Source organism: Cervus canadensis, chromosome 3 (assembly GCF_019320065.1).
Source record: "Cervus canadensis isolate Bull #8, Minnesota chromosome 3, ASM1932006v1, whole genome shotgun sequence".
NCBI classification, from domain to species: domain Eukaryota; kingdom Metazoa; phylum Chordata; class Mammalia; order Artiodactyla; family Cervidae; genus Cervus; species Cervus canadensis.
In genome coordinates this window covers 44221886-44240439 of record NC_057388.1, presented here as the reverse complement: position 1 = coordinate 44240439, position 18554 = coordinate 44221886, and the positions used below count along the sequence as shown (strand labels likewise).

The following is an 18554-nucleotide window of genomic DNA, read 5'->3' as shown; positions in this document are numbered from 1 at the left end:
TATACATGTTCTATCAGTGAAACATGGCAATGGTATCCAAAGTCTTGTTTTGGAGAGATGCCAAATCATTTTGAGATTCCAGCCCATACTTTACTATGCTGCAAACTAAAATCCTCCCAGCTAGAAGGGAATAATATTTGGGTTGTCATACCATCTTCAGAGAGCTGGGCAGAAACAACTTGAGAAGCTCAGCTAGAGTAGTAATGTTAAAGTAGTGAACATGGCTTTGTTTCTCCTGCACCTTAGATGCCCTGACATTTCCTGATGACATACAAGCTTTCGTTTTTTTTCTTTTTTGAGTGACTTAAAGTCACTCCCAGAAGAGACAGAATTTTCTGGAAGCTCAAGTCACTGACTCTCAGCCCCTGGGCTTGAGTCCCTTAATCACTGTACCTTCCACATACCTCAAGGAGAGTAGGGTTGTAACAGCCACCATTGTGGTGGCATCGCTGTCAGTAAAGAATTTTCCCAATAGTTACACAATGACCTTAGGGTTAGAGATCTCTCTATGAAGTAATGATTGAGTTTATAGCAAAAACTCGAGTACCCAAAGGATAAAGATAAAATACCAAACTCAGCATGCAGGAGATACCAGTGTAAACCAGTTGCACAAAGCTGGCAAAAAATTTAGAAAAACAAATGGTATACAATTCACAGCAGGCTCAAAAGAGGAACAGGGAACACTGCTCAGACTTCTTCCTTTGTTAAATGGATTTTTCTAGTAAGTTTTTTGTTATTGTATCACTTTACACCCAAACCATTCTGTATTAGTTATGTATTGCTATGTAACAAGTTACCCCAAAACTTAATAATTGAAAATGACAAGCACTAATGATCTCACAGTTTATGTGGATTGGGAATACAGGCTTGACTTAGCTGGGAGCCTCTGCCTCGAGGTCTTTCACAGTTGAGGCCTGGGGCTGTGAACTCAAGGCTTGACTGGAAAAGGATACACTTCCAGACTCACTTGGCTGTTGACAGGATTCAGCACCTCACCGCCTACTGAACAAAGAGCCTCAGTTCCTCACGGACTGTCGGCCAGAAGCCTCCTCTGTTCCCTGCTACATGCACCTCTCCAAAGAGTACCTCACGACACAGCTATAGCCTTCCCTAAGAGCAAGTCAATGAGAACAAGAGTGAGCGAGACAGAAGCCACAGTCTTTTTGTAACCTAACCTCTGAAGGGACATCACTCTACCAAATTCTGTTGGTTAGAAACAAGTCACTAGGTCCAGCCTACACAGTAGGACATGCACACTAAGATGTGGAGATCATTGGGGTCATCCGAGAGGCTGCCTACCACCTTTGCATATACAATGAGGAATAAACCCAAAATGGGAAGAATATTGGAAAGCTACAGGGGAAGAGGAAAATGTTCCGAGATCTCATTACTTCTACTTCTGAGTGCTCTCGTTCTCTCCTTCTCCCTTTCCCCAAATCCAGTCATGCAACACACCCTCAGATGAGGCACCTTACTTCACAGTGTCTCTCATTCCTGCTCTCTCTTCTCCATATGCAAGGGACCACCAAAGTTCAGGCTTTCGTTTCTTCCACCATGAATAGTGCAGCACTACTTTTCTCACCAGCTTCTCTAGTCCAATACATCCTGGACACCAAGGCCAGAAAGTAATCTTTCTAAGTCATACTTTCTATTTATCCTTTTACTACAGAAAGCCCTTTAGTGGCTCCCCATTGTCAACAAAACCCAAATTCTGTAGGCTACCATAAGATGCCTTTCATAATTTGACCCAAGCCTGAATACAAACTCATCACTCCCAAATCCCAAATAATAACCCATCATCTCAGGTAAACCACACTCAACACCCAAACACACCACACTTGCTCAGCTTGAAGCCCCTGCTGACACCATTACTCACTCCCCCTTCCCTTGGCAAGACCGATCTTCACCTTACCATTATAAATTCTCTCCCATTTCCAAAGTGCAGAGCAGAGTAGTTTCCTCTGTGCCTAATCTTCTCTGTGACACATTTTCTGATCACTTTAAACTAGATTTCAGTTCCTCCCACAGATAGGCACATCTCGGAAAGGCCACACCACTCACTGACCTGGCCAGTCACTGGGTACATGGCTTGTTTTTCCAAGAAGCTGGTAAGTTTCACACCTTCCTTCTTCCACAGAGACCATCAGATTGCATCATCACCAGAACTAGCCTGGGTCTCACTTCTCTTTCTCTGCTGGGGATGGTAGTCCATGACAAGCAATAATTGTTGAAAAGATGGATGGATGGATGGAAATGTCAAGCATAGTGTCTGACATATGAGATCAGTAAGTAAAAAAAAAAAAATCTGCTAACACTCTCAGTCTTTCAAATGAGAATCTCCACTCAGTGACACCTTAGTCATTTAGTGGTTCCTATGTAGGAACCCTTCTAAAGAGAGCAAAGGCAAATGAAATTTATTTGGGTCTGACCAAAAACAAGCCCATTCACACAAACATCACAACTGATGATCAACTGGAAGCTCCTCCTTCATCGCCCATCCTGATCCTGGCTTTGAGATACAGGATGCCAAGTGCGGGGACATTAGATGACAGAGCCAGAGCAGACTTCAGGACAGAGAAACTTCAAATCCGTGAGCTTCAGTCAAGGGGCAGAAATAGGCTGTGAGAACTAAAAGGGTGCTGGGGGAAAAGAGGGAAATATGTCGATTGTGCAGTAGAGTCCATATATTTTAGGTAATTCCTAGAAAATGAAAAAAAAAATTTTTTTTAAAATGAGAGATACCAGAAGACCTTTTAACACCTTTGCTGCCAACCCCTGGGGGAGGAGGGAGGAAGCGGTGGGAATCTCAATGAAAGCATCAAATGTCCAAAATCCAGAGGAAATTTAACGATTCCTCTCTATTAATAGCTGGCCAGAGCAGTTAAGCCTGAAGTGAATTCTCCCAAGAATTGAATCCCTCATTGCCTGCGCTAATCCAGGAGACCCTCATCTCAAAGGAGGAAGTGCTGGAAACGGCTCCAGGGGCTTGGTCCGCTAAGCAGCATCTTCGGAGAGTGGGTGAGTCCTCACTCCCACTACCGTGGATGTGGAGCAAAGTGTGCGCAGTGGTTCTTTGAGAGCCGGGGGCTCGCATTGCGGGACCCCGAGTTTTGAGCTTTGCAACGCCCCGCAGCCTGAGATGGGAAGGCAGCTCCTCTAGCTCCAAACTCACCTGCTTTTAGAACCACTTCCATCTACCCATTGCTCTCAGCTCCCAAAGGCATCCGCAGAATCCACCACCACCCAAGGTCCACCGAGAAAGAGAAGAAAAGGTGGAGGGAGTGGTGTCTGGGAGGAGAGGTCACCGGGGTCTCCTCCCTTGAGGTGGTCTTCGGGGGAGAGGGGTTGCTCGGCCCCTCTCCACTAAGCGGCAGGGATCCTCTCGGGGGCGCTCACCGTGGGCGACAGGAACCGGAGAGGGCAGGACGCGCTGGAAGGGCTGCACGCAAAAACTTTCTGTCCTGGAGCGCAACTCTGCGGGGAAGACCACCCCTCCCACGGCCCCAGGTCGCGCCTCTCCCAGGTCGCCCTCAACCCCCTCTCACACGTCTGGCCCCTAGGGCTCCGGCTAGCGGGCGCCGGGTGCCGGCGGCGCCGCAGCATCCTCACGCCCCACGCTGCATCCTCTGGTTCCAGCGCTCAGCCCCGCCCCCGGCGGCGGGCGTGCTGGCGGCAGGCGTGCGGGCGCCGGGCCTCCCGGCGCCTCTCTGCTGCCCCTGGCGGCCGCGGATGCCGAGAGCCGAGCCGAGCCCGGCCGGGCGCTGAACGCCGGCTCCTCCTCCTTGCTCTCTCCTCCTCCTCCGCCTCCCTCCTCCCATCCCTCCCTCCCTCCCTCCCCCTTTCAGAACACTCAATGTCGGAACGTTCCGAAGATGACGTCGGAGCGTTCTCGAATCCCGTGTCTCTCGGCTGCTGCTGCCGAAGGAACAGGGAAAAAGCAACAAGAAGGAAGAGCAATGGCGACACTGGATCGCAAAGTGCCCAGTCCGGAGGCGTTTCTGGGCAAACCCTGGTCCTCCTGGATCGACGCCGCCAAATTACACTGCTCCGACAGTAAGAACCCCACCGCCTCCTCCTCCTTTTATTACCCTGTAACCTTTCCATTCACCTAGAGCCACTGGGAAAAAGTGTGTGTGTGGAGAGAGAGTGGCCCCCGGTGTCCTCCATGCTTCTCCCTCTCTCCAAATAAATACACACAGAGACAGATCATCAGTGCACAGAGAGAGGCCCTGCTGCCAGGGCTGTCTGTCTGTCTGTCTGTGCCCTCTCCCCGTGGCAGCCCGCGGGGTGGGCTTTCACAGCCCCACGGTGTATCCGTTTAAAAGGCTACTCTGTTGCTGCTTGCATAGTTTTTTTTTTTTTGGTACCTATATGGGCCAGGTAGATGGAAATCCTGACTTGGGAGGAAATGTTGCATTGTCAATTTTTGAAAGATTTTCATATCCAGTATTTATATCGATCTGTTTGCAAATAAACACTCTCCCTTCCCCCCTTGACTTTGCCTCCCCCCCTTTTTTTTCCTTTTTTTCCTTATTTTCTTTTTTCCTTTTCTTTTTCATCTGCAGATGTAGATTTAGAAGAGGCTGGAAAAGAGGGTGGAAAAAGCAGGGAGGTTATGAGGCTTAATAAAGAAGGTAAGTGGAGCTACTGGCATTTTAGTGTTAGCATGTGTGGCAGAATCTTCACAGGATTTCGACTATAATGTGAATTGTTCTGCTGGGTACAGAGTGACTAAGGCTTGTCAAAAATTGAGCACGCCCAGGTGACTACTGCTTCATGTTAACTTCTTTCAAAGTACAAATGCAACTGGGGGGGTAGAGGGGTCGAGACTATTGAAGGCAGAAGTTTCCTGCACTTCAGCTGGAGTCCACATTTGGACCTTCTGATACATATCTGCTATTCACCTTTGGAGCATTATTGCCAAATGGTGGGGGGGTGGAAATCTTTGAAATGAAGAGCAGGGCTCCACTCAAAGCGTCCCAGCCTTCCTTGTGGGTAAATACACAACAGTTTAATGAACCCCACGTGGTCAGTCATCCCAGCAGCTACTTCTCCACTGAAAGCCATGGTACATGGCAAACCTTTGCAGCAAGTTATGTTTGGCCCACTTTGCGTTTGGTCACAGATTATAATGTGGTGAGCAGGGTTAGGGGCATCTGTGTATATAGCCTCCAGCCGGTCACCCATCTCTGTTCCCCCAGCGTGGAAATACAGTACCTAAAATGGAACACAGTGAGTAGCTAGGTTATCCCAAACAGAGGCAGGTGAGTGAAGCCACAGCCTGCTGGAACCGGGCATCAAACACACATGGCCATCATGAATAAATCATGGCCCATGCACGTTTGCAAGCCTGCCATGTGTAACTGTGGCCTATGGGCTTCACACGGAGCAACTCCAGAGACCACTTTCTGTTGAACGAATGGATGGGTTCAATCGAATTGTGATTTACTAACTGGTGTCTTGTAAATGTGGTTGACTGAAATTGGAGGTGGGAGGAAGTGCAGGGGTGCAGAAGAGGTTGGCGGGAAGTGTTGAAAGCGTTCAGCCATAACTAGGCCATGGGAGCCTGGCTCATCCAAAATGAATGGAGAAAAAGGCCATTAGATGCCAAAGGATGGTTTCCCTCATAAAACGCGTTGTCACCCTAGTAGGCAGCCGAAACCTGCTTGGAAAGATGGAACTTGTTTTGTGGGTCACACCTCAGACAGTTGGTTTTCTGTGCCTAATTGTTTCCTGACCATCCAGTGAGAGAATTTGTGCTTCAGAAAAAAAATGACATGGAGGTTAAAATGCATGCATATTCAAGGACAGCTCTCTAGCATAATGTTTCTGCTAATTAAGCACTTTGATTGGAAACGAAACCGTATTCTAAAGATGTTTGCCTCTAAATATCTTAGTGTGATCTTGACATGTGTCTTTAGGATACACAAGGGAATGATGTCAAGTGGCCTTCTTACAAGTGGCAGCTTATTTGTGCTCGGTGTCCATGTGTGTTGGCATTGGAAAGTATCACTGGTAATTGTTTTTCTTCACAGACAAACTCTTGACACCTTTAAAAGCTTATGGAACTCAGTTATCAGACCAGTGGCAATGAAGAGGTTTCCAGAAAAGATGAGCTTGTGAAAACCTTTAAAGTTGAATAACGGTCATGGTATAGCCCAGAATTGGCACCTCTTAGGCCTGTTTGATAGATTATGACTATAACACACAAAAATACTCTGCACCCTCCCCCCGGCTTCTATTTCAGAAGACCCTTATTTTCAGATTCTCTTTGCCTCATGAGAAATAGATTCTTTTAAGGAAAAAAAAAAAGTGTAAAGCTCTTCTTTTCTTAGAAGCCACAAGTGGTACATCTTGCTTATTATATTCTTTCACCTGTAAAGATACAAAGGTTTAGCTCCTAACTATGTGCATTTGTATTATGGAGCCCCACTTTTCAGTGTAACTGTGAGATTGCTCAGTTTACCAAATAGCCATGTATGGGCTGAAATCTCTTTGTTTGTGGGCCTGGTGGAGCAGGCCTGGGTTAGCAGTTCATGGAGTTCTCCTGGGGTGTGCACACAGTTTTTTTCATGGATAGATTGTGTGTGTATATATATACATGAACTGTATTTCTCCTTCCTGTGGTGAGGAGTTTAACGATTTAGCTGAGACTTGGTATCAGGGTATTTGGTTGCCAAAGTCCCCAGAAACACTGGTTACTTTTCGTCTTGCCATTGGCCTTCTTGCTGGAATCATTGTGTGGGAAGTCCCAGGTACCTGATTGTGGGTGGATCTTTGCAGGACACAACGTGGCCTGGGTGTGACTGTGTTTCTCCATGTGGTGAGCATACATAGATGGACCAGGATATCATCAGTAGTAAGCAGGTCTTGAGACTGTGCTTTAATAGCAATTAATAGGTGAATTTAGGAATTCCAATTAAGAAATGAAGGTATATGATTTAGATTTTGATGTGAATTTTTTTATTGTAAAATAAATATAAAATTTATCATTTTAACCATTTTAAAGTCTCACAATTCAGTGATACTAAGTATAGTCACAGTGTTGTACAACTCTCAACACTGTTCATTTCCTGAGCTTTTTCATCATCTCAGCCAGAAACCCTGTCTCCATTGTATTAATATAATAATTTTCTATTTCCCCTCTCCTGGGGCTGAGCTCTGGAAACCTGTATTCTATTTTCTGACTTTATGAAGTTGTCTATTCTAGATACTATATATTTCCAATATATGACCCTTTTTGTCCATCTTCTTTCACTTAGCATCATAGTTTCATGGCTTATTCATGAGGCAGTATGTTTCAGAATTTCATTCCTTTTTATGGCTGAATAATATTCCATTGTATGTATATATCATGTTTTGTTTATCATCCATCTGTTAATGGACATTTAGCTTATTTCCACCTTTTTACTATTGTGAATAATGCTGCTGTGAACATTGTGATATGATATTTTTTATGGACTAAACTCTGGGGGAAAAGCCAGTCTGGAAAAATTAAAAAAGAATCATTTTATCTTCTGCCTCCTTCTGGCCACAGCTTCAGAAGGAAGGAAGGACTTGCAGACTTTTGAACAACCTGACTATTGTAATATAGTTCCTTCTCCATTCCTTGAATCTTTTTCTACTTCAATACTCCACCTATATCAGTATGAAATGTTAGCTGAATGATTTGAGATTTCTGTAATAAAGTGTTCACGTTCATGTTACTGTTTATCCAAAGTTAGCTATAATTATGTCAAGAGGAATTTGGCAAATGCTTTTTTTTTTTTTTTTTGGCAAATACTTTTGAACCTTGCCAGATCATCACCTGGGTTCAGAAGGCATAGTTATTTCTGTGCTTGAATGTAGTCATGTGGGATTATATTGAGGGCAGACTGAAGGGTGACGGGAGCAGGAGAGAGGGCTTTGAATCTGCTTTCTAATTCCAGTGTGTGACCTTGGGAACCTCACTTTCCTTGTTTGGGCCTGCTCTGTTTCTTGTAAAGTAAGGGAGTGGTTTTTAAAATCTCCTCTGGTCCTTCTGAGACCTATGAACTTAAGTTTCTTTATTGAATGTACGTACATTTGAGATGCAGTCATACTACACAGAATGTTTAACGGTAGATAGCTCACCTGCCAGTGCAGGACATGCGGGTTCAATTCCTTGGTCAGGAAGATCCCATGGAGGAGGAAATGGCAGCTCAGTCCAGTATTCTTGCTGGGGAAATCCCATGGACAGCAGGCTGGTGGGCTATGGTCCGTGGGGTCGCAAAGAGTCGTACACAACTTGGTGACTAAACAACAACAAAAAGCAAGCCTTCACATTAGAAATATCTTAAACTACAAATACCGGACTTATTTTCTATGCTATTGGTGCCAAACATCACTGCATCTCGTACACAAGCCTAATTGTCCTGCAAATAGTTTGTCAGTGGTGTGTGGTCTTTAAGACTCTGAGAAAACTAAGGGTCTGTGACCAAAACCCAGGGTGATGTGTTCCCCATAGTGGAGAGGGGATAGACCTGGATCTGAGGCACTAAGATTTCCTCAAAGGGAGGGTCCCAGAAACCTGATTAGCCTAATCTAAGATGTGAGCTGCCATTATGATAGAAAATTCCAAGGAAGGCCAATTCATCTAGTTAACCTTTTAAAATAATTTTCTTTCTCTAGCTTCATAGATTTATTGGAAGACATTTTTCTAAGCTAATTGGGGAAAACTTCATGATTTAGAAAGATGCCTCTCTTTTCTAATTGCCTCACCTGAACTTTTTATTTTTTAAAGAATGTGCATTTATAAATAAGGACCAGGTATGTATGGCTCATCGATGTCCTGAACTATACATCAAGTTGCCCAAAAAGTTCAGAGATAATAGCAGGGTTGTTGTGAGGATTAACTGAGCCAATACAAAAGAGTTTAGCACATAGTAAGTGCTTAATGAATTTGTGCCTTTCTTATTTTTTAGATGTTATTAAGATTATCATCATCATATGTTAATGAAGCTAGTTCTAGAAAATTTTATTATTAGAATTTACGAGGATTTTTAACTAACCAGTGATGAATGGAAAAGATATACCCAATCAGAAATTTTATTTCTAGAGTAAACCATGTTATCATAATTTTATAAAGCTGAAGACTTTTTGAAAGCTGATTTCTGTGATATCCATGCTTTTGATGGAGTACAGTTGATATGTGGTCATTGATAAGTTTTATCAAGTGCTAGAAAAAATTACTTTGGCAGTTTGGGACTTATAGCTGAGAAGAGTTTGCAGAGTTCTTTCTGGGGACCAGGATGTTTTTAAAAATATTTTTTAAATGATTGATAAGTTGTTTGATCAGTAAGGATAGAAAGTCCTCAATGAATCACTGTTTGGGTCATTTGGAGGCCTACCTTTGTTACTTCAGGCATGTTTCTGTGCATCAGTATTGCCAGGTGTTTTGATTTGATGTAGGTAAACTTATGGAATGCTTCCAATCTGAAAACTGTTCTGGGGCCAGTAAGATCTTGCTGTGACTGTGCTGTGATTGTGAGAGTTTAGTGTTCTGCTAATGCTGGTGGAGTTAGGCTGGAGCACAGGAGGAAGCAGGGAACATGGGAGCGTGTTCAACTCAAGTTTAAGAATTTTTCAGTTATAGCTGGATGGGGCAAAAAGATGGCAATTGATCTGATCAGAATGAAGGGTTCTTTGAATCCAAGTCAGGGAAGCTAGCAGCAAGTGGTTGAGATTTATGGGAAACTGTGGACTGGTCCCCTTTATCATTTTATAGACAACTCTGTTATCTATGCTAATAGGCAATGGGAAGACACCCAGTCCACAGATTACACTGATAAACCTCATTTTCACCATTAATTTCAACTTCTTTCTCCATTAAGCCTACCTTCCTCCCCTTTTGCTAATAAGCAGCAACATTTGTTCACTTTGGCATTTCATTATCATTTCTCTTCTTTTGCCCAGTGCTTGGGATGAAAGGACAGGAGAAGTGGAGTGGCCTCAATGTGATAGGGAGGGAAGATGAAAAGGAGGAGAGGACTTGGAGAATGAATCAACTTCACAGTTTCATCCAGCTGATAGAGAAGGGGGAGCTCCACGACCAAGATGGCGAAGCTGAGAGGGCATTTTCAACACCATCTAGTTTTGAAAATACAGAGCCTCTAAAATAAGCATCTTTTTATACATACAAGTATTTCTATGCACTTGAGTTCTTCTGTGGAGAAAGTGTGGCTCTAGCTCCTCCCAAAATAGGAAGTTAGGCAGGTTGGGCACACTTTGAAACACTGCATGTGATCTTGCTGCCTAAGCCCAGTTACCCTGTGCTGGGTTCTCATCATGTCAGTCTACAGGAATGATGCTTTTATAGCTGGAGGATGTAAACTGTTTTTCTCTCTCATTCAAATTTTTCTTATTTTTTTCAATAATGTTCATATGTTACACAGTTGAGAGGGATATGCAGTGAAAAAGAAAGTCTTTTACCCTGTCCCCAGTTGTTTGTGTATCCTTTTCAAGATCATCTATGTGCATTCAAGTAGATACATGGATAGTTTTTCCTGCCTGCTTTACCCACGTGGCCGATAATATCCTATAAGTATTGCATAGTATCTTGCCATTTCCATTTATCTTAGGTAGTGGTCCACATCAGAGGCCGTTCAGCCTGCCTCTCTCTGTTTTGTGCTTGCATAGTGGGAAGATGGAGCTTCCCTGGTGACTCAGTGGTAAAGAATTTGCCTGCCCCTACAGGCGATGTGGGTTTAATTCCTGGGTCGGAAAGATCCCCTGGAGAAGGAAATGGCAACCCACTCCAGTGTTCCCTTGTGGTTCAGCTGGTAAAAGAATCTGCCTGCAATTTGGGAGACCTGTGTTCGATCCCTGGGTTGGGAAGATCACCTGGAGAAGGGAAATACTACCCACTCCAGTGTTGCCTGGAGAATTCCATGGACAGAGGAGTTTGGCGGGCTACTATCCATGGGGTTGCAAAAGAGTCAGACACAACTTAGTGACTAAACAACAGCATAGTGGGAGGGTAGTTTAAGCCTCTGGGTGTCTTGCTTAGTTTTTATTTGTTGGTTGATTTGTACTGATTTTTGGGTGCATCGGGTCTTAGTTGTGGCACGCAGGACTTTTGTGGGTCGCGCGGCATCTTTTTGCTAGCAGCACGTAGGCTCAGTAGTTGAAGTGAGCGGGCTTCTCTCTAGTTGTGGCGTGTGTCCTAGTATTAATAATTGTGGCATATAGGCTTAGTTGCTGCACAGCATGTGTGATATTCGTTCCCCGACTAGGGATCAAACCCATGTTCCCTGCATTAGAAGGCGGATTCTTAACCACTGAACCACCGGGGAAATCCCTTGGTTAGTTTTTCGTACCTGCTTCTGCTCTCTTGGCCTCCGTCATGCCTTTGGGACCGGGTGGCAGCGGGCCGACACTAGGCTGGGCCTGGGGGGCAGCGGTGAACGAGCACGGGCCCCGCCCTCGTGACGCTCCCATCCTAGCAGCCAAGGCATGGCGACCGTGATGAGTGCTCGGAAAGGGAAAACTGGGGTACTATTGGAAAGCATGATGGGGGGCCTAATTTAGGTTCAGGGCTCAGGGTGTGTATTCCTGAGGAAATGTTATTTATGCCAAAACCTGGAGAATGAATATGCAGAGCTGGGCGGGACAGATTTAAAAGAAACAACGGGTGTGCAGGCCCAAAGTGTGAGAGAATATGGAATGCTCTAGAAACTAAAAAGTCTGTCACTGGCGTGATGATAGCGAAGCAGAGAGTGGTACAGAGTTTCTCAGCAGGGACTCTACTTCTTTGTGGCAGAGCACTGTCCTGGGGTGTTGTTGGATGTTTAGCAGCATCCTTAGCCTCTACCACTGGATTCCAGGGGCACCTCCCCTTCCCCTGAGTTGAAAAAGCCAAAAATGTCTCCAGACATTGCCAAAGATCCCAGGAGTGGGCTGGGATGGTGCCAAATCACCCTGATAAGAGAACCGCTGGTGTAACGTGAGGCTGGAAAGGTAAGAACACAAGAGAAACAGACTCAGCAATATTCTGCTACTCTCTGTCCATGTCTTAGGCCCAAGTTCCCTGTGAGCGGGCTTACTGAATCCTCAGCAGGCGGGTGTGGAGCTGTGACTATTGCCTACAGGGGGCTACATTTGGAATCATCTAAAGGGAGAAGACTCCACCCCTCACAGAGCTTTCCTCCAAATTTCCAAGATGACCCCTCCGAAACTTCATGTCCATAGTAAATGGTGACAGCACTGAGATTCATGTTCAGCTCAGCCCTCCCTCACTGTGGGTGGAGGAGACCTGAAGCCACCAATTCTGATAATGATGGCATTTATTGTGTGGGGGCCCCTGATGTCAAATGCAGCATGGTGAAGCAATAAGGATTTCAGTTTATATTTAAAGTCAGACTGGAAGTACAACTGGCATTCTGTGCAGCTGATTACCCCTGGGATTTGTCTGAAATGGGGATGCACATGATGGAGAGCAGAGCGGCTGGCTGCAGGATTTCCATGTTAAGGATTAGAGAAGAGGGAGAGCAGTGGAGGATCTGATTCCTCAGGGCTCTGGCCCACGTGCCAAGTGGTCTGCGGTGTTATTTGGGACTGGAAGGCCACGTTCACTCTAGCCAGTGGCTCACAGGGGCCTGCTCTCTCCACTCCAGAAGTGATTTAAGAAAGTTAGAAAAATTGGGGTTTTGCCTGGTTTTCTGTGTACATCGTGTTTATATCCTTTGGGCTCACCTTTCATTCCTGACGTTTTGTTTCTTTCATGACATCCTTTGGAAATAGACATAAAATGGTAACAGCAGACACACCAAGACCCTGCCCTTATCAACCCCTTTTTACCCAAGGACCACAACCCCTGAGGTGGCCAGTGTTCACATCTGGAAACTCGGATCGTTTGGTGGCTGCTCCAGAAGTGACATCACCAAGATGGTGATGCAGGTCGTTCCCAACTTTACCCCTCCCCTCAAGAACAACTACCAGCTGTTTGTGGACAAGGCACCGCTGAGAAAATCCTCAGACATGGAAGTGAGGCTGGAACACGCCCCTGTGCCAGAGAGCAAGACAGATGACTTCAGAAGGGTCAGAGGAGTAGCTGCCCACAACTGTGTGCCCCTCCCCAGGCCGGCAGCACCTTGAGGAGAGGCTGCCCCTCTCCGCCTCCCCCAGTGTTGTGGCTCACTTCTTGGGAGCCCCCACACCTGTCTTGCCGCATGGGGACTACAGGGGAATCTCCAGGGCTTGACCACTGGGAATCTAATCATGCCTGCAGTAATTGAAGGTAGCCATAATGGAAAGGGAGAGGGTTGGTCAATGGGTTGACCATTTTCCAAACTGTAGAAACTGAATGTCAAGGGCCGACTTCCTTGTGTCTCTCTCTCCTAAAATTCTTGGTACGATGTTGTGCCGAGGATGGACTCCCAGCTAATGCTGGCTGGCTGGCTTTCTTATTCTTTCCTGTGGCAGAGCCCAGATTGGCCACATCAGCCGAATGGACCTGGGTTTGGACCCGGAGGCACTTGAACTAATGATGAGAGTCTAGGGAAGTGCTTCCCGCAAGGGAGCTGAGGCCAAGGACTGTTGCCGTTCCGGTGTTAGTCTTGGCTATGCAGTTGCTGCTAAGTCAAGCTAGAATTCTACTGTGGGGAAAGCTTTTGTTTTTGTATGGATGCTTTATCCTTGTACCTGTGGTTTCATAACATAATTCTGCTTGCCAATTTTAGGGATCGGGTGCTTAAAGAAAAAAGTAAACCAAATAAATACTCTCTAGGGCAGGACAGAGTAACACCAGGAAAAGATAAAAGTGACTCACTGACAGCCTCTTTGAACACAGAAGCAGTTATCAACAAACCTGCTCTGTGAAGCTAATTGTGATTCTCTGAATATGAACAGTTCAAGGACACCTTCTGCTGGGGGACGGTGAGAGTGGAGGAGCTCTGTGACCCTGCCCCAGTACGCCAATAGGTCATGGAGTCCCAGATTGGGGGTGGGGAGATAGGACATCCAAACTGATGACACTAACCGGGGTATGGAAGATGGTTGAGACACATGCTTAGTTTGCTCGTGTCAGACCGAGGTGATGTCTAGTTCTTTTTAGGAGCGTAGTGGCCACAAAAGGACAAATATTGTATGATTCCACTTATGCAGGTTTCCTAAAAGAATTAAATCCATTGAGAACAAGAGTAGAGAACATTGAGAACAAGGTTACCAGGGACTGGGGAGGGGGAATTCTCTACTGAGAGTCTGTTTAATGGGTATAGAGTTCCAGTTGGGAAAAATGAAAAAGTTCTGATAGATTGATGGTGGTGACAGTGAACCAAACACTTAAAAATGGCTAAAATGATAAAATTTTAGGTATATTTTATTGCAGATATACATTGATGTTGCAGACTCAGAAGCTTCAATGGAGCATTATTTAAATTTGGACCTAACCACTTACAAGCTGTGTAGTAAGATAACTTTTCTGAGCCTCAGTTTCATCATTTTCAGAATAGGAGTAATACCAGCTCTTAGGGTTGATGTGAAAATACATGAAGTACTATCTCGCATACATTAGGTGCTCAGTAATGTAAGCTTTTGTTATGATGGTTGTCACTTTCACCAGACACTTGGGGCCTTTTCCTTGCCTTACACGAGCTGCCACTTCCAAGGGGCAGACAGCATCCTTACTGCTCCAGGAGTGTGCCTGGGCTCACTGGGCATCTTTAGTCAATATTTTATCCCTGGTGCTTTAAGGATTCCAGGAATAAAAACAAGAGGAGTTGGACCCATGTTCCTGTGCTGTGAGTTTTCAAGGGTGAGTCAGTTTCAGTTTTCCAAAGTGTGGCCCTTTTGGGGACCCTGTGTTGAAATCACCTAGGTACTTAACTTAGCATCCCAGGTTGCAGTGACACTGAGTCAGAAGCGCTCGGCCTAGAGCACAGGAGTGTGCATGTTAACAAGCTTCCCCCATGGCTCTGATATTTACTGAACTTCGGTTACAGGAAGTAGCTCTTGACCCTGCCCACCTTGAGAATCCTCTGTGAAGCTCTTAAAAATCTAAGACACCAGGACCACTCCCAGACACTTGGTTTCCATAGGCTCAGTTTAGGGGATTCTGGGGGGCTGCTTACATGTTTTAAAAATTGATGATGGTGTTTATGTGTTTTTAAAAATAACAATCCTAGCTTCCATTTACTGGGTATTGAGTAGATACCAGACATAGAACTAAACGTGCATTTTTCTCATGTAATCCTCATGACATTCTGTGAGACAATTCCTGTTATCATTCTCGTGTTAGAGATTAGGATACAGGCTCAGAGAGGTTAAGTGATTTACCCAAGGTGATACAGTGAGGAAGAAGAACTGGGATTTGAACTGAGAGGCAGGAAGATTCCAGAGACAGTACTCTTTTTTTTTTTCTTTAATTTTTGTCTGCACCATATGCCATGTGAGATCTGTCCCTTGACCAGGGATCAAGCCTGTTACCCCCTGCCTTGGAAGCACAGTCTTAACCGCTGGACCTCCAGGGAAGTCCCCCGGAGATAGTACTCTTAAGCACTGTGTCCTGTTGTTGCTCTAGGAGCAGGGCTTGAACTAAGGTGAGGCCAGCGGGGCATCCAGGACACACATTTACAGATGCCCACGCAGGCTCCTGCAAGTGCAGAGCGAGGGCCTCCTTAAATGTGGCAGCCTGAGCACCTCACTTGCCTCACCCTAATACCGGCCCTGCCTCAAAAGGCATGATCTTTAAACAAAATGGTTATGTTTTCCTTCCCCCTCATGTGTGTGAGCCAGTGGCCTGCTGATGGAGCCCCAGGTCTTCCCCTCAGTGAAATGCTTTTTCATCCCAAAGCCCCGGCTCTGGGGCCTCTGTGGTCAGAGCCCTGGCCTCGGGGATATCTCAGGAGCTGACTCAAACTGTTCCTTTTTGGGAGAAGGTGTTAGCAAAGATGGTTGCCAAGCAACTCCAGGGGCATCTATCTACAGTGATGATTTCTCTCTCTTTTTTTCCTCCTTTTGAACATTTTCTCGGCCGCTTTTCAGTTTCCCTCTTGGCGTTGGGATTGTTAGTAATTTCATGAAGGGTGTGCTCCTTCGGATGATGGAATGGAGACTCCTTTTCACTGCCCGCCAGTTAGAGATGTCCTTTTGATGGACAGTGCACCTGCTAAGTGGGTGTGAAAGACCTTTGCCTTCTTCAGCTATAGAGATACCCTAGCTGTGACTGGCTGAAGGGCAGTGACAAAGAAGAGTCTGTGACTGGAGTGGCCGAGAGAGACACAGAATGCATCTCCCATATGCAGGCACGGCCACGTGGTGATGTTCAGGTCTGTGATTCTGGCTTTCAGCTACTCCCCATTAACTAGGGCATTTTGCATTTGGTGGGGGCCTGGCTGATCCTAGAGGGAACTGGAGTTTCTCTCTCTCTCTCAGTGGTTTTACATGTGTTTCCTCTTCAGCACTGTCCCTCCTACTCAGTTCCCTCGTCAGTGTGGGGTTTCAAGTGACCTTTGATGGGCCCCAGTCACTTGGTCTGCTGGCCAGGGTTTCGATCCTCCCGGAGAGGCCAAGAGCTCGTTGGCTGGAGGACCTTTCCCACACGACAGAATCTGCTGCAGACTGTCAGGAAGAAAGGGAAATGTTGGGAAAGTGAAACAAGTCACGTTTGGGTGAGGCTGGCTCCATTCTTCCCACCCACCAGCGTCAGCCCAGTGAGCCCTGTCCTCAGACTCCAGGCTTCTGTTCTTTGGCACTATACCCTTGACCTTGACCGTTGTGTCCCTCCTCGCCATCTTTTGCAGAAGCAGGGCAAATGGACTCAAGAGAGCCCTGCCACTTTCAGAGGCTCAGACCAAACACTTACTGGCAGAAGACCTTTAAAAAGAGAGCTGGCTCTGTTTCGTGCAAATCCAATATAGAATAATCCAGCCTTAGACTGGGAGGCTGTTTGCTTTCCAAGTGAGATTATTAGGGATTTCATTACATAGTAGACTGCCCTCAAGCCTTTGGGACACCTTATTTTCTTTTCCAAAGTTTTGGTGATGCCTACTTTTCCACCTGTCCTGCTGGCCCCCGCTCCTGGCTTTCCCCTCCCTCCAGGGTTTGCTCTGTTGGGAGCCCGCCCTGCTCCTTGCTCACCCCTCTGGTGTGCTGTATTGGACAGCCCCTCACAGAGGTTCTCACTGAACCCCCAACCCCCCAGACACAGTGCAAGTGCACAGCTTTCTTTATATGTTCCCTTAGCCAGTGTCTTGAGAAAGACCCTCCCTCCCTTCCTCTTACCCTCCTGCTCCCTCTGTAGGAGCAGCCCTCTACCCCCTCCATTCCCTCTGCCCCACCCCGAGGCAAGCCTCAGTTTTTATAATAGCTGCTTAATTGGCCTCCCTGCCTCCCATCTTCCCAGCATACCAATTCAAAATTAATCTCCCGAAAAGTCACATTTTATCAGGTTGTTCCTGGAGTGAAAACCTATCATCACTTCCCCCATCGACTGCAGTTAATGCAGTGTTCCGGGTCCCCTGTGCCTCAGTCCCTTCAAATCCTGACAGGTGGTTTGCCCCTTACCAGCCCGTCCCTTCCTCGTGCTCATCTTTGGTCTTTGCCTCCCTTTCTGCTGCAGGGCCCAGGCCCCATTCCTTCTGCAGAAGCTCCCCAGCCTCATGGGCTGTGCTGCCTGCCCTGCCTCTGGACACCATGCTGCTGGCCACACCCGTCATGCACTTCAGCCCCCACACCTTACACTTTGTGGCCATTCTGTTGCTCACCTGATATATTATTTTCACAACTGCATTCATGATAATCTGGTGGATGTCAGGGTGAGGGAGAAGGAACCACATCTTCCCCTTTTCTTCCCTGAGTTGTTTTCAACTAAAAAGAGTGCTTCAATTCAGCTAGACATCCAGTTTGGTTTTCAGGTATGTGTCTTGATAGACCTGAATTTTCATTTCTTTTCTTTTTCTTTTTTATTTAATGTGGTAAAATACAAATAATATAAGATTTATCAGTTTAATCATTTTTAAGGGTACAGTTCCCTGATAGCTCAGTTGGTAAAGAATCCACCGGCATTGCAGGAGACCTGGTTCAATTCCTGGGTTGGGAAGATGCCCTGGAGAAGGGATAGGCTACCCACTCCAGTATGCTTGGGCTTCCCTGGTGGCTCAGCTGGTAAAGAATCTGCCTGCAATGCAGGAGACCTGGGTTTGATTCCTGGGTTGGGAAGATCCCCTGGAGAAGGGAGTGGCTACTCACTCCAGTATTCTGGCCTGGAGAATTCCATGGACTGTATTGTCCACGGGGTCACAAAGAGTCGGACACAACTGAGTGACTTTCACTTTCAGGAGTGTTAAGTACATTTTCATTGTCCTGCAACTAATCCCCCAAACTTTTGTCATCTCATAAAACTGAAGCTCTGTATCCTTTAAACAACTCTACATTTATATTTTCCTCTTTAGAAGCAATCTGGAGATGATCCTTGAGTCTCTGTGGTTTAATACCTGATTTTTTGATGTTGTTACAATTCCAAGAACTGGCAAGCCTCCTGAAGTTTCTGCTCAGGTGGCTCTTTGGAGCCACATGGCAAAAAGGTTCAGCTCAGCATA

At 46.0% G+C, this 18554-nt stretch overlaps 1 protein-coding gene across 5 annotated transcripts in view; it reads left to right on the top strand.

The window, feature by feature from the left end:
- The first annotated feature begins 2883 nt into the window (after positions 1–2883).
- The window catches only part of ATXN7L1 (ataxin 7 like 1), a 253029-nt gene continuing 237358 nt past the window's right edge, over positions 2884–18554 (top strand). For 3 of the 5 annotated variants that reach the window (XM_043463021.1, XM_043463020.1, XM_043463019.1), the window contains exons 1-2: positions 3846–4053; positions 4566–4634. In XM_043463021.1, coding sequence (XP_043318956.1) covers positions 3873–4053; positions 4566–4634 — 250 coding nt within the window. In that variant the 5' untranslated portion in view covers positions 3846–3872. Of the gene's footprint in view, positions 3019–3845; positions 4054–4565; positions 4635–18554 lie in introns of those variants that run through there. The other 2 variants (XM_043463018.1, XM_043463025.1) reach the window with 1 other exon arrangement.